General features: G+C 64.6%; 1 protein-coding gene across 3 annotated transcripts in view; it reads right to left on the reverse strand.

The window, feature by feature from the left end:
- Positions 1-6,937: 6,937 nt before the first annotated feature.
- The window catches only part of NUDCD3 (NudC domain containing 3), a 99,513-nt gene continuing 92,060 nt past the window's right edge, over positions 6,938-14,390 (reverse strand). For 2 of the 3 annotated variants that reach the window (XM_051853059.2, XM_051853061.2), the window contains exons 5-6: positions 13,055-13,243; positions 6,938-8,904 (exon numbers count right to left, since the gene is read on the reverse strand). In XM_051853059.2, coding sequence (XP_051709019.1) covers positions 8,794-8,904; positions 13,055-13,243 — 300 coding nt within the window. In that variant the 3' untranslated portion in view covers positions 6,938-8,793. The remainder of the gene's footprint in view (positions 8,905-13,054; positions 13,244-14,390) is intronic. The other variant, XM_051853060.2, reaches the window with a different exon arrangement.

Consider the following 14,390-nt stretch of genomic DNA (forward strand, 5'->3'; position numbering starts at 1 on the left):
GGCAAACACTGGAGAAAACTGTATTTTAATGTTTGGGAGGACACGGGCCATCAACGGAGGCCAGGACTCCTTTCCACATGAGGTGGTGTGTTGTGGACAGGAGCAGCAGGCGACAAGTTACAAGTGTCCGTGCCGTCCTCAGGGAGTCCTGCAGCTGGACACAGAGAATCCCCGAGTGGAATGGGCGGGACCGAGAAAGGCAGGGGATACCCAGAGGGCAAATAAAGGGACTCCAAGTGCACGCCGCCTAAATGCGCCAATTAACAGACAGAGAGTGGGAGAGCAGATAAACAAACGACCCTTCTGCAAGACACCCGCTGAACAGACACAGGAGTCCAAGGACAGAAAGGCCTGCGTCACCGTTAATTATGAAGACAGGGCTGCTGTCAGCAGAGCACGCGGCTACGTCATAGGTCATAGGTCACACTGAATGGAGCAGGCCTCAGCCAGACTCCCGCTGGGCTCCTGGAGCTCTGCCCGAAGTGGGACCCTGGCTCCAGGCCAGCTCGGCCTGGCCTTTGCGGGCGTCTGGGAAGTGACCCCCCCCCCACCCCGCAGATGGGAACTTGGCTTCCCCAACGAATAAAATTTTGAGAAAAAAAAAATTATAGGAGGGTTCACCGCAGCTTTGCTCGTAACAGAAGAACCCGGGAACAACCCCGGGTGTCCCTCAGTGTGGTGATCACGCTTGGCCTGGGAGAGCAGTGGGAGAAGGTCCAGCACTGGGAGCCCCGCACTGGGAGCCCCGCATCCTGAAGCAGCCGCCGCGCAGCGGCCCGGGAAGCGGCGCCGCACACCGCGCAGGGCCCTCGGGGAGGCGGGGAGCACGCCCGGGCCGCATCATTCCAGAAGCAGCAGCCCAGGGTCCACCTCAGACAGGTGCGGACGACGGCCTGGGGAGGGGCGCCCCGCGGCCTCCCCCTCCACCGACCACCCGGCCGTCCCCGCCCTGTGGGCCCTCGGGACCCTGGCCGTGCCCGGTGCAGGGCAGGCCGACCCCGCGGCCAATCCCGAGCCCCACGCGCAGGGCCGCACTTGGGGCGGGGTGGGGGGGCGCCCAGCACCCGACGTGAAGTGGGGGAGCGCGCTGCGCGTGTCCTTAAAAGCCGCTTTACCGGCGTGACATGCAGAGCCACGACGAGATCGTCCGTGCCCTGGCTCACTTCACCTTGGCCCCGAGGGCGGGTCCAGCCAAGGCGGGTGGTGCAGTGCGGGCCTCCCGCGCGGGCACAGGCAAAGGCGGGCGGCCGGGAGCGGAGCAGCTGGGCTCTAACAGGCACTCAGGCATGGGACAGCAGCAGCACAAAGCCAACCCTTGTACATATCTTTAAAATGTAAATTTAAAACACTGGGGTTCCGCCTCGTCCTGCGACAGCATCCCCGGGGGCGCGGTTTCTACCCCCTGCGCTCCTCGGGAAAGCAGTGAGGATGGCCCCGGCCTGGCCTTGCACCCGCCTGGGAGGCCGGGATGAGCTCTGGGCTGCGCCCTGGCCGCCGTCTGGGGAGTGAACTAGTGGATGGAAGCTCTCTCCCTCTCCATAACGCTTTCAAATAAATCAATAAATCAAATCTTTTTTTTTTTGGAAGTGTGAGGGCCCCCTCTCCTTGCATGAGTGTGTGTGTGTGTGTGTGTGTGTGTGTGTGTGCGCGCGCACGCGCGCAGTGAGGAAGGCGGGGGAGGGGAGGCAGCAGGTGGCAAAGCCTGTGCAGGTCCCCCAGGCCATGGGGGTGCGACCTGCAGAGATGAAGCTCCACCAGCAGACCCCATGCAGGCGGGGCAGGAAGCGAGACCCCAGGGGCCACACTGCCCTCCAGCTGTCACTCAGCGCCAGGCCCCTCCCACACCCCATCATTTGGCAGCTGAGGAAGGTGAGGCCCACAGAGGCCAGGTCCCCCCTCACGGCTCCGCATCCCGGGAGGGGGATGAAGCCTGGGTGGCCTGCCAGCCCGTCCAGGTCCCACCTGTGACCACATCCTCCTCTCCCAGCCCCTGCTGCCACCTGAGCTCCTCCCCCGAGGCTCCTCCAAGGCTCCATGAGGCAGCCTCGCTGTGCCCTGGGCTCCAGCCCTGAGAGCTGGGCCAGTCTGACGCTGCACTGCGTCCCCCTGAGCACGCCACAGCCCTCGCCAGGACCCTGATCAACGTGGGCTCCTCCTTGTCGCCAGGCGGTGGCTCCGTGTGGCTGCGCTGCTGCGGGATGGGTGCAGAAGTGACTGACGCCTGGGTTCTAGCGTCTTCTCACCCCATCAGCTGCCGCTCCTCCGGCCGCAGCGGGGGCTGGGGAGTGTCCACAGGCTATGCCTAGGCGGCCCTTTCCTGAGGTTTCTGGGAAGGGGCGGGGTGGTGAGCCGTGGAAGGCTGGATCCCGTGGCCAGCACCGTGCCACCTCCCAGAGCCAGCAACAGGGGGTACCAGCCAGGATGGCCTGGCAGAACACTGGGGGCCGGACCGCCAGGCAGGAAACCTCAAGGGGACTGGTCAATCCCACGGAGCCCCCCTTGGGACATGGGCTCTCCATGCAAGGTGGACGTGAGACAGTGACGGGGGTTCCTTCCCGAGCCCCGCCGTGAGCAAGCTCTCCAGCCGCCACTGGTGGTGTCCAGCACCTGTCTGCAGGGTGCTACCGGGGCTGGGCTCCACCCAGGGACAGCTGTCACCTCTGTCCTGAATGCCTGCCCTGAAGCCCCTTCTGCCCACACCTCCCCAGCCTGAGGCCAGAGCGGGGAGGGAGGGTGGCCCCAAGAACTGGGAGGAGGAGCGGGACCCCGAGGGTAGAGGGCAAAGTCAGCCTGAGTCGGGCTCCAGGCTGGGGAATCCCAAAATAAGTGCCACTGACCAAGGCTAGCATTCCACAGTCCTGGGAGCTCATACCAGAGGGTGGGTAGACTGGCAGAGGAGGTTCACAGCAGAGCCCCGAATGCCTAGTAACATAAAGGCAAGCGCACCCTCCACCCTCACTCAAGGCCACGGCCAAGGCTGGAAGGCCTGGGAAGACAGCAAGAAGCTGGGCGGCCGCACCCCCCCTGCTGGAGGGTGGCCTCCATCCACGGCTCTCCCCAGGACACGCCTAGGGGCCTCCCCCACTCAGAGCAAGTCGATGGGACCAAGAGATGTGCCACCAGGCACTGGCGAAATGCCGGGTATTCAGTCAGCTGAGCACAGAGCTGGGGGCGGGGAGAAAGCTGCTCCACAAATGCAGGACAGGGCAACAGCAAGGCAGGCTGGCAGCGGAGACACGCGGTGGCACACGTGGCGACGTGACGGGCAGTTCTGTCGGACTGTCGTCGGCGTGGACTGGCGGAGTCCCAGCTGCTCCGATGCTGTGTGCTGGGGATGGCAGAGTGCGTCTCACACAGGCCCGGCTCAGCCAAGCTGGGGTCGGGGGGACGTTACCAGCACAGAGCCGGATCAGGACCCATGTGGTCGCCATCTTCAAGTCCTTGGTTGTTCTGAACAAGGACCACAGCACGAGGTCACAGACCTGGGCCCCTGGCTCTGCAGTCCTGGGGGCCAACACGGGCTTCCCCGGGGCCTGCTCCATGCGCTAGCAGGGGCACAGGGTGTCCCAAGGCTAGGCCTGGCTCTGACTTGGGCTGAGTAGGGCCCAGGGAACTGGGAGACCGGGGCTCCTGGGAGCCCGACCCAGGCACATGAGGCCTGCAATGCCCAGGGCACACTCCCGGAGGACGATGCAACACCGTACTGTGCCTTTTTCTTGGACAGCAACACTGCCCTCCCCAAGCCATCCTCCCAACTGCACCACTGCAGCCCACGAAGGGGTCTCTGACCCTGACCCGCCTCCAAATGGCCCACGGCAGCACCTTCTCAAGGCCGTGAAGCCTATGTCCAAACAGCACCCTGTGGGGCACACTTCCTACCTCCCCATGGGCACACTGGGCAGTTGGCTCAGACACCAGCCTGACACTGCCTATGGGCACAGCCCACGAGAGGGGCTGCAGGAGCCCAGGTCCCAGTGGCCTGGACCCAGGGGCCAGGACAAGAGGACCCAGACAGAAAAGGAGCGAGGCACATGGGCCCAGGGACACCTGCATGGTGAGGGGACAGAGATGTCCCTGCAAGTGCACACGGACAGCTCTCCTCGGGGGAGCAGGAGAGGACAAATTCATTCCCAGTTCTTGCCATCACTCAACTTTTCGGTGCAAAAGCTTCAGACGGCAAGTCCTTGCCACCGAAGGGGTGGCCCTCTCCGTGGAGAACACTGGGGAACCGTGTAGGGGCGCCTGAGCCCCCACCCCCAGGCAGAGTGTTGCCAGGGAAAGTGGGTCAGCTCCACAAGGGTAAGGGAAGACACAGCCACCCACCACAGGGCCGGCTGTGACGGGGACACAGGGGCCTCCAGCAGCAGGTGCCGCGTGGGCTGGGCGACTTCTCTTCCAAATAAAAATAAGCTATCTGGCACGAAGGTGTGAAGTAATTGCTGTCTGCGCTGCAGCCGGAAGCGAACTGAAGACGGTCAGTAGGACACGTGGGCCCAGAGGCGGTCACGGCGTCCATGCCAGGCCCCTGCCCGGGAAACACCCTCCCGGAGGCGCTCGGGAAGAGGCTTGGATCCCTCCTGGCCTGGCCACCGAAGGACAAGCGAGGCTCTGTACTTGGCTGCTGTTCGGACGAAGCTCGGCCCCTCCATGCTCAGCTACCCTCCTGGGACTGCACCTTTTCCTCTCCAGTCCCCAAGCACCCGAGCCCCCTGCCCGGGGGATGGCGCCCACACGGAGTCCATATCTACCTTCATGATGCCAGGCTCAGAAACGCCACTGTGGGGCCACAAAATCCCTTCTTCACATTCTCAACAGGGACAGGTGGTCACCCAGGGCTGCTGGAACCTTCTCCACCTGACGGCCACCCTCCTTTTCCCTAAGGGCCACCATCCCAGGCACACGTCCCAGTGGGCAAGGCCTCCACACAATGGGACAACTGTCTCCACAAACAACCACTGGCGAGCCCCTGAACTTCCATGGGGACTGGGACCTCCTGGTCCATCAGTGGCCACTGCAGGGGTCCCAAGATGGCCCTGAGCCCAGTTCCCTGGAAGCCAGCTTCTGCCCCAGTGCAGCAGAGCCCCCCCACACTGCAGGAGGGGCCTCCTCCAGCCTCCAAGCCCCCTACCTTGCCTGTCCTCTGGCGGCCCCTCCCACTCTGCTCTTGCACAGTCCATGCCAGGCGGCTGCTCACACTCTGCAGGGCACTGTGGGGGCAGGCGAATGACAGCGAGGGCCTCCTTGCCTCTTCCCCGTCCACCAGGGAGCATCTGCAATGCTGGGGCACAAAGCTCACTGGGATGTCCTGGTGTGGGAAGAACCAGGCCTGAGGGTGGCTGGTTCTCGCTCTCTAATTCTAGAGAGGACAGGACGGCCAGCTCAGGTAGGAGGGACTGTTGGCTTCAGAGGAAGCCCCGGCCCCACGGGGCACAGGCCAGGAGGCAGATACAGGGCCTCGGGAAAGCCGCTGTGTCCATGGCACGAGGAGGAGCAGAAGCATTTAAGTCCCTGAGGCTCCTCTGGCAGGCCCAGTGCTGAGGCATGGGGCGGGGAGGAGCAGGCCCAGACCCCCTCCCATCCAGGAACCTTCCCCAGTGCCCCCCAACTCCCCCTCCTCCGGGAGAGTGGTCTGGGCACCCCTTCAAGTCGCCCCTCCCCCTGCGTGTGCATCTCCATCCGCGCCCGCCGGGACCGGGGCTAACGCAGCAACCCCGCTGGCACCGCACGCTCCCGCTGTGACAGCGTCCTCTCCCCACGGACCAGCCCCTCGGCCACTTCAGCCGAAGTCCTGGGGAGCACGGGGCTCCCAAGGCGGAGGCGGTCTCAGCGATGCGAGGGAAGGAAGACTAGGCCCTTCAATTCCCAGTCTTAAGAGAAAAAGCAAAACAAAACACACACACCACGCTGTTCGTGTGAGCTGAGAAGCAGGGCGGGATGACCGAGGAGGACGCTCACCCTGGCCGGCACTGTCCGACGGCACCCACACGCGGCGTCCTGGAGCCCAGGAACACACGTCCCAGGGCAGCAGCCAAAACCCTCAGGTGGACAGTGGACCTGCCCTCCCTCCACACCCCAAGGACACGGCCGGCGCGAGGGCTGCTCGGCTGCTGGTCACGGGTGGGAGCTCGTCCGAGCTGGCCAGGCTCTGCGCTGACAACTTCATCCCGATTCACAAAAGCGAGCCGTCCCCTTGGCTGAGCTGGCTGCCAGCTGGCCCGCCGCGGGAGCAGATTGAGGTGGGGCGAGGGTCTGTTCTCGCACAGCGTTCTGGGCAGCAGCCGACGCCTCCCGGACACATGTCCACAAAAACACATCTCCGCCCTTCTCCCTCCCCCACCCTCGGGGGCGGGCTTCTGAAGCCGCCTCCTCTCTGCTGGGTTATTTCTGGCAATCCCACTGCTTACCCTTTGACACGCTGCTGGTTCATTCAAGAAATACACCTCTCACCTCCTCAGCCTGCCCGAGAGGGAGCAGGGACAGAGAAGGCAGGAGACAGGGAGAGTCCAACACTGGGTCACGTCCTGTGTCCCGGGGGAAGCCCGTGTTCCAAGCACGGGTGCAGGCGGCAGCAGGTGCACGCTGGGCCAGGAGGCTGGGCCGCGAGGCCGGGCCTCGCAGGGGCCCCTGCAGAGCAAGGACGGCCCTCGAGGCAAAGGCTCAGAATTCCACATGCACCCTGAGCTGCAGGCCACAACGAGTTCCAGAACCTTGAGCAGGGGATCATGTGCAGCTACATCCTCTATCTTCCCTGATCGGAGGCTCCCAGCGATTCTCAAGCCACCTGCCGCCGTGTGCAGCCTGGATGGGAAGCGGCCCCAGGAAGTCCCGGTGTTGGCGTCTGCTGTTCGTGAGGGCTGGGACCCCCTCAGCTGGAGTAAGGGGCAGTGAGCGCGCACAGAGCTGCTTCAAGAGCAAATGTCACACACGGGCCCAGAACTGCTTAAATACAGATTTATTGCAAACACACACCAAGGAGCCGGAGCGGCTGTGCAGGCTGGGCGCCCGGACAAGGGAACGAGGCACCCTGCTCTCCTCAGGCCTCAGCTGGTGGGACTCAGGGCCCAAACCGCGGCTGTTGTATCTAAAAAGAGAAAACAGGCAGTGGGCCAGCTCTGGCCACAGGGCCGGTCCACGGCGCCACCTCGGCGACATGCCGGGAGCAAGGCTCGAGGCAGCGGCTCCCGCCACGCGGCCTGCACTGCACACGGCCCCTCAGCCACTCTCCCAGACACTGGCTCACCGGTTATTAAAGCAGGAAGGGAACAGAGAAAAAGCAACACAAAATAAAATCGGGAAAGAAGTCACCGCGGAAGTGAGCCCCCGAGTTTCCGGTGTAGCACAATCCCATCCCACCGCCACGCAGTGACAGGACACACACACACACACGCACACTCACGCACACCTCCTTCCACCAGGCTGGGCAGCTGTGTGCAAATCCTAGAGCCTCGATGGAAGTGTGAGGCAAAGAGAACACAGTGGGTGACAGGGAGCAGTCAACAGGGGCAGAGCGGTGCAGCCAGACCCACACAGCAGACGCGTTCTCCCGGGCGACCCGTCCATCTGTCCCAACGTGCCGACGACGGAGACCTCTTCACGGGCCACTGCCAACTTGCTCTCCCGGACGGCCCCTCCCCGAGCACCAGAGAACACGGCGTCTGCAGGGCTCTCTCCTCTGAGGCTCGTGTCGGCCGCCCCGATTCTCACCGCCCATGCAGGGCGACTGACCCACGCACCGAGGCTGATAGCCAGTGCCAGGTGGTGTTGGCACCACCTTCCTGGTGACGGCCAGAGAGGTCCTGTGAGGACCAGGAGCACTGGCCCCAAGGCCCTGCCCCACCGCTGTGGGGTCTTTGCAGCTTGGCTGGAGGTGGTGAGCAGCCACAGCTGAGGGCGAGGGCGAGGGCGAGGGCGAGAGGGTGTTTCGGCAGAGGCCAGGCCCTGGAGAACACGTGGAAAGGGCTGGAAGCCCCAAGATGCGGAGCAGCCCTGGCCCAGAGGGTGGGGACGTGGCGCCTGCTCTCAGGCTTGGCTGCCGCGGGCCAGCGCCTTCAGGCCCCACGCAGAATTCCTCCTCGGCCATTCTTCCTGGGGTCCTGCTGCTGGGCTGCGGGGCACACTGCGGTCTCCTGCTGGGGGTGCTGGCTCGGTGCACCCCAAGAGGAGTCGCCCCCGCGCAGCACAGGCTGTGCGCTGGCAGCCGGGCCCAGTTCACTTCACCAAGACGCAAAGGCAAGGCAGTCGCGGTCTGAGGAGGACGGGGCCATGCACACAGACCTGGAGCCAGTCCCAAGGCCTCCCGACACCCAGAACGTGCAGAGGCTCCCAGCTTCCCGCCCTGCCCACGGGGCGGGCAGCACATATTTACACAGGAGGGCACGGCCTTTCCCAAAGCAGCCCTAGGCGCAGCCACACAGCCCACCCACACGTCCCTCATGCAAGCGTCCAGCTCCACAATTTCAACGACTTTGGCTTCGCCAGCACCAGCGGCCCACCCCCAAGCAGCAAAGCAAGCGCAGAGCATCAGACAGCAGCGAGCGGGGAGCGGGGCGGCGCTGCCTGCATGGCTGGTTGCTGTGGAGACAACAGCCTGTGATCCCGGGCTGGACCGAGCACCTCCCCCCTCCGCCGCGGCCCCACGCTGCCTCTGCACAGTCCGGGTGCAAGGCCTGGTTCACCCTGGACGCAATGGCAGGCCGGGGTGAACGAGACGAGCAAGCCCTGGCGCAGGGAGCTGAGGGGACGGCTGCACACATGGCCTGCGCCCTGCGCGAGGGCTGCCTTTCCTCCGGGCCGTTAAAACTGCACAGCCCCCGGGGAGATGTTGAACATGGCCGGGTCGAACCGCTGGCCTCGGAAGGGAGAGCCTTCTGCATCCCACCCCTTCTTCAGCATCTCATGGACTTTCTACAAACAGAAAACAGAGAGATTAAAGGGGTCACACAGCACGCACACACGCACACCGCCAGCCAGGCCCGCCTGCCTCCTCAGGGCTTGGGACGCACCCAGCACAACCCCAGGCAGTTCATGAGCAGGGAGGGGCCAGGAGCCTGCCAGCTCCTCCGAGATGGTGCCCGCAGCCTGATTTCTAACCCTCCTTCTTCCGGCTGTTTTTATGGCTCCATCTTCCGTCCCTTCTCCCCAGGATCTCTGCCCAAATTCCACACTGCCTCCAGGGCCCCAGCCCTAACAGCCACTGAGCAGGGTGCAAGCAGCTGCCCAGGCAGGGAGCTCTTGGCACAGAGAACCACGGCATCAGATGGCGCAGGGCGGAGCCAGCATGGGACGCACAGGGGAGAGACCTCAGCACGCCTAGCAGCGGGCCGCCAGTCAGACCTCCCACGGCTGCCTTGGAGACGCAGCCCTTCCGGCAGGTGGCCACTGCGCCCATGGTGGAGGCATGGCAAGGCTGGGCCTGGGGGGCAGCACCTGCACCTGAGCTGGGGCCCTCCTCTCCGTCAGCATCTCCCCACCCCCTCCTGGAGAGCCGCCACCAAGCGCCCTCGGGTGGTCGCTCCTCCTCTGTGCAGGGCCTGTGGTGGTGAGAAAGCTGGGAACAGACACCCCTCCTCTCGCTGGCACACAGGCTGGGCAGTGTGGAAAATTCCTGGCTTCCAGCGCGGCTGCTATGCAAGTGAAATACGGCCCTCCTGGCCAGTTGCTTGTTTCCTGTTCACAACCCTAGGTGATGCCGGAGACACGGCACACAGAGCAGGGACTTGTCGCATCGACCTCAACTGCCCACAGCGCAGACTCCGGAAGGTCCCCCCGGGAGCAAGGTGCTGTGCCGTGATGGAGTGAGGTGCTAACACCGACAGGCTGGGGGACAGGAGCTGCACGGAGACCCAGCACCCGCCCTCCAGCATGCACAGCCCTGGAGGTCTGCTCCACATCCCTGCGCACGGAGGTGTGAGGCCGGGCAGTCCCGCCCACACAGGAGCGCACCAACCAGAGAACCCAAACAGGATGCTGCACGAGGCCACTGAAGCCGGGACAGGGCCCCACCAGCTGCAGAGGCAAGTGACGCCAAGCTGCCGTGGCCGCCACTCGTTCCCTGGAGAGCCGTGCTGCGAGGGGCAGGCGCCGAGACTTGCTCTCACACTGGGGAAGCCGAGCTGGCGCCTGTCCTGGCAGAGGTAGAGAGCGTGCACTCCGGCACCCCACACCCCGAGGACAGCAGCCACGTCAAGGGCCACCCGACCGCACGCCGGAGCGATCCCTGACAGGCACGGCCCCTGCACATGCACATCCTGCTAGGAAGAAGCCACCTGGGAGAAGATGCAGAGTACCACATGCGCTCGGGCCGCAGGGCACATCGAAGGCCTAACACACGAGGCTGCGCTGCCACAGCGCCCCTGGCATCGGCACAGCCCGACATGCGGCAGGTTCCCAGCGTGCCAGCGCCAGGGCACAGCCCGACATGCCGCAGGTTCCCAGCGCGCCGGCACCAGGGCACACGCTGCCCAACTGCTCTGGGGTGTGCAGCACGCAGAGGGGACGTGGCCTGCTCCCTCTCTCCCTCTGCTAGTGAGGCTCGGGGGTCCTCCCAAAGTGACCCCCCAGAACTCCCCTGCCTAGGAGGCACCCTGAGAACAGGTGTGTGAATGTGGCCACAGAAGGGCACAGCCCTGCCTCTCTAGATCTGGTTCGTCATTCGAGAAAAAAGGGAGTCACAGGCACTGTACAAGGCAGCCTGGTGGTCGCGGCTCTGCCCACCAAGCCCTGAGAGCTGCATTACTGTTCACAGCCACGGGGCCGGGGGCTGCACGCTCCCAGCCACACAGCAGATCAGCCCTGGCAAGGGGGTCACCACAGGCCCAGCACACATGCCGCCAGCCCTGGGCTCTTGCAGGTCACCACAGGTGTACACAGGGAACCCACTCTGGGTGGGGGCACCACACACACCCCCTTGAGGGGTCCGCAGCTGCCCTGCCCGTGGCGAGTCCACAGTGGAGTCGAGGCAGGCTCAACGCAGGGATCCTTAGGCCACAGTGTCTCCAGGTTCCTCTCGGGGTACTTCCTAATCCAGCTGTTGCCCATCTCTGGGCCCCCAATGCCAAGCCCCAAGCAGCTGTGGGCCGGGACCAGGAGGGCAGCCTCTGTGCTGCCGTCAGAGCAGGAGTGTGAGCACATGTGTGTGCGGTACACACGTGGTGTACAGGGCTGCCGAGGCTGGCCGACGGCAGGCTGGCATTAAGGATCCTGGCACGAGCTTGAGGCCCTGAAACTCCCTGGAAGCTGCCTCAGGAGTCCACTCTGCTCCCAGGCCTGTGCAGCGGGTAGGCTGTGCCCACCAGGAGAAGGGGCAGGCGGAGGAGAGCCTCAGGCCTCTGCAGAGGGAGAGAGCAGAGCAGCCGCTTCCCAGGGGGGCGACGGAGGAGATGGCAAAGCGAGGCGGAGCGGTGCTGCAGCCGGGAGGGCAGGTGGCCCCGTCTTGTGCCTCCCCGCGGACACGCCCACACCAGCACGGAGCCCAGCCGAGGGCCCTGGGCCAGGGGCATCAGCAGAGACAAGGTGTGGAAGGATGCGAGGGAGGCCAAGAAACCCACAACACAACCGGCACGAGGCGGGGAGGCTGTGAGCACTGGAGGAGGCAGAGGGCAGGGCTGCCCGAGCCCGACGCCCCCGTGCACCTGACTCTGGCAGCCCCCAGGCAACTGCTGCTTTGCTCCCGATGTGCACGTCCTACAGGAGATGCCACCACGAGACACCCAGGACTCAGAATGCTCCAGCCTCTCTTCTGCCCCGCAGCAAGTCCACTGAAGACACCACAGGCTCTACCAGATGCAGGAGTAGCGCCACGCCCCAGACTCAGCACCCAGGGAAGATGTGCACGGCGGCCAGTCCTGGGTGCTTCTCAGGGACACTCAGGACAGCGGGTGTCCACGTCCCCGAGCTCAGTGAGGGCAGCCCCTCCCCCCGAAGGTCAACTTGTGGCTGCACCTCAGCTGCGGAGGCTGTGGACGCAGGATGGGCAGGTCCCTCGTGTCTCTCCCACAAGGCTAAGCTTCACAGGTCGGCCGCTTGTTTGGCGGCCACACATTAATACTGTGTAACTGGATTAAACTGCACCAGGCACGGCTGGCTGGCTGGCTGTCCACACCCCGGGATGAGCTCCACCGGCCCTGCAGCCGGGGCCTTCGTGCCACACAGATTCCGTGGCAAAGGGCCAAATGGACAGGCACGCTCTCTCAGACACAGGCCAGAGGAGGGCTGCAAGGCTAGGACGGAACAGTCTGGAATCGAATCGGGGTCAAACCCCACTCCCGCTGCCTGACAGTCAGCTCCCACACGCCCTCCCTGCTGTGAGAAGACCTTGGTCCTAGGGGACTGTGGCCAAGTGACCCACCCCGCCTCTACACAGCAGGTGCTCACTACCGGCCCCAGTGTGCGCGCCGGAGGGACGCCAGCTACCTGCGGGGAGCAGCGGGACACCTGTGGAGCCGGGCAAGCATGGTGGCCACTGCCCCGGAAGGCCAGGACCGGGGCTGTCCCTGCACATGCCAGAGTTAAGTTTCCTCCCAGAGACAATCTGCGCGGCTTTCTGTGCCCGTGCTGCACCCGGCCCATGGTGCTGTGGATATGGGACACGGGGTGGTAAAAATAATCTCAGGAAAGCAATCCTCTCTTCCCTAAATAGCTACCCTTGGGATTATTAAAATAGGAAGGAAAAGCGCACGCATCTCATTAATTGCCATCTCCGCCCTGGGCCGCCACCTACCCCAGCCTGCTGCTGACCCCACGCCTCCTCACACCTGCCGCCCACATGCAACACCACCTGCGAGCTCCTGGCTCAGCTCTCCATGGAGGGGCCTGTGGGTGCAGGGAAGCCCCGTCTGAACAAGACACAACGGGAGCAGCAGGCAGGACCCGGGAGTCCCAGGGGTCTTCAGGCACAGGGAAGCCCCGTCTGAACAAGGCACAACAGAGACTGCAGGACCCAGGTCCCAGGGCAGGATGGGACGCCACCTCCTGACACCCTGCCGCACACGGGGCACCTGTCCTCCCCCGCACCAGCACCGCCACGTGCCCTCTGCCAGCAGGCCGCCGTGCGTACCAGCTCGTGGCTCTGCGGCTTGCCCTGCAGCTTCTGGTGGTAGTCGAAGGTGAGCCTGTCCAGGACCGCCTGCTCCTCTTCGTCCACGGTGGCCATGGAGCGCTCCTTGTTGATCTTGTCAATGTCGATGGGCTCCTCGCCCTCCAGGATGGCGCTCCACCAGTACTCCCCCACCTTGCTCAGGTTCACCTGCAGGCAGGAAAGGCAGAGACCCTTAAGGACAGAGAGACAGCAGCCACAGGTCAGCCGCCGCGTGCTCCGAGGGGTCCCTGAGAAGTGGCCTGAGCGTGCGCAGGGGCTCCCTGTTCTTCACCAGGGCCCCGACCCTCAGAAACAGCACGGCGCTCACCAGTGTGCTCCCCGCCCCCACTCACTGAGACACGACATCTGCCTGAGGCCCCTGCCCACCAGGACCTGGTCCTGGGCCACCCCCGCCAGCCCCGAACCCACCCCAGAAGGCTGTCCTGCCACCCGTGTGCCTGCTCTTCGTCACCTCCCTCGTCACTGCCTTTCCCGTCCCCAGTCTCCTGCCGCCTCGGGGAGGCCCAGGTCTCTTAGGGCTCAGCCCCACGCAGAACAAGAGCTCCCAGAAGCCCCTTCCCTGGGTCCTCCAGGCTCAGTCCCTGGGTCTCAAAAGGATGGGGAAAGAGGAGCCCCACTAGGAGCCACCCCCAAACCTGATTCAGCCTGCTCACGGCGGCTTAGACTCAGCCCTGGGCGGGGAGGCAGCCCACAGTGCTGGGATCCGTGGGACTCATCTCACCACAGGAATTCAAAGCCAAGTGAAACGCAGCCAGGACAGGATGCAGAACACAGGGCTGGTGCCTGCAGTCAGCGCACATGCATGCAGAGGGCCTGGGCTGTACCTCCCAGTGGTGAGAGACAGGGGCCACGCCCCACGTGGTGAGACACAGGGGCCACACCTCCCACGTGGTGACACACAGGGGCCACACACCCCACGTGCTGAGACACAGGGGCCACACACCCCACGTGCTGAGACACAGGGGCCACACACCCTACATGGTGAGACACAGGGGCCACACCTCCCACGTGGTGACACACAGGGGCCACACACCCCACGTGCTGAGACACAGGGGCCACACACCCCACGTGCTGAGACACAGGGGCCACACACCCTACATGGTGAGACACAGGGGCCACACCTCCCACGTGGTGAGACACAGGGGCCACACCCCACATGGTGAGACACAGGGGCCACACCTCCCACGTGCTGAGACACAGGGGCCACACCCCACATGGTGAGACACAGGGGCCACACACCCCACATGGTGAGACACAGGGGCCACACCTCCCAAGTGGTGAGACACAGGGGCCA

This window comes from Oryctolagus cuniculus, chromosome 16 (assembly GCF_964237555.1).
Source record: "Oryctolagus cuniculus chromosome 16, mOryCun1.1, whole genome shotgun sequence".
In the NCBI taxonomy this organism is placed as follows: domain Eukaryota; kingdom Metazoa; phylum Chordata; class Mammalia; order Lagomorpha; family Leporidae; genus Oryctolagus; species Oryctolagus cuniculus.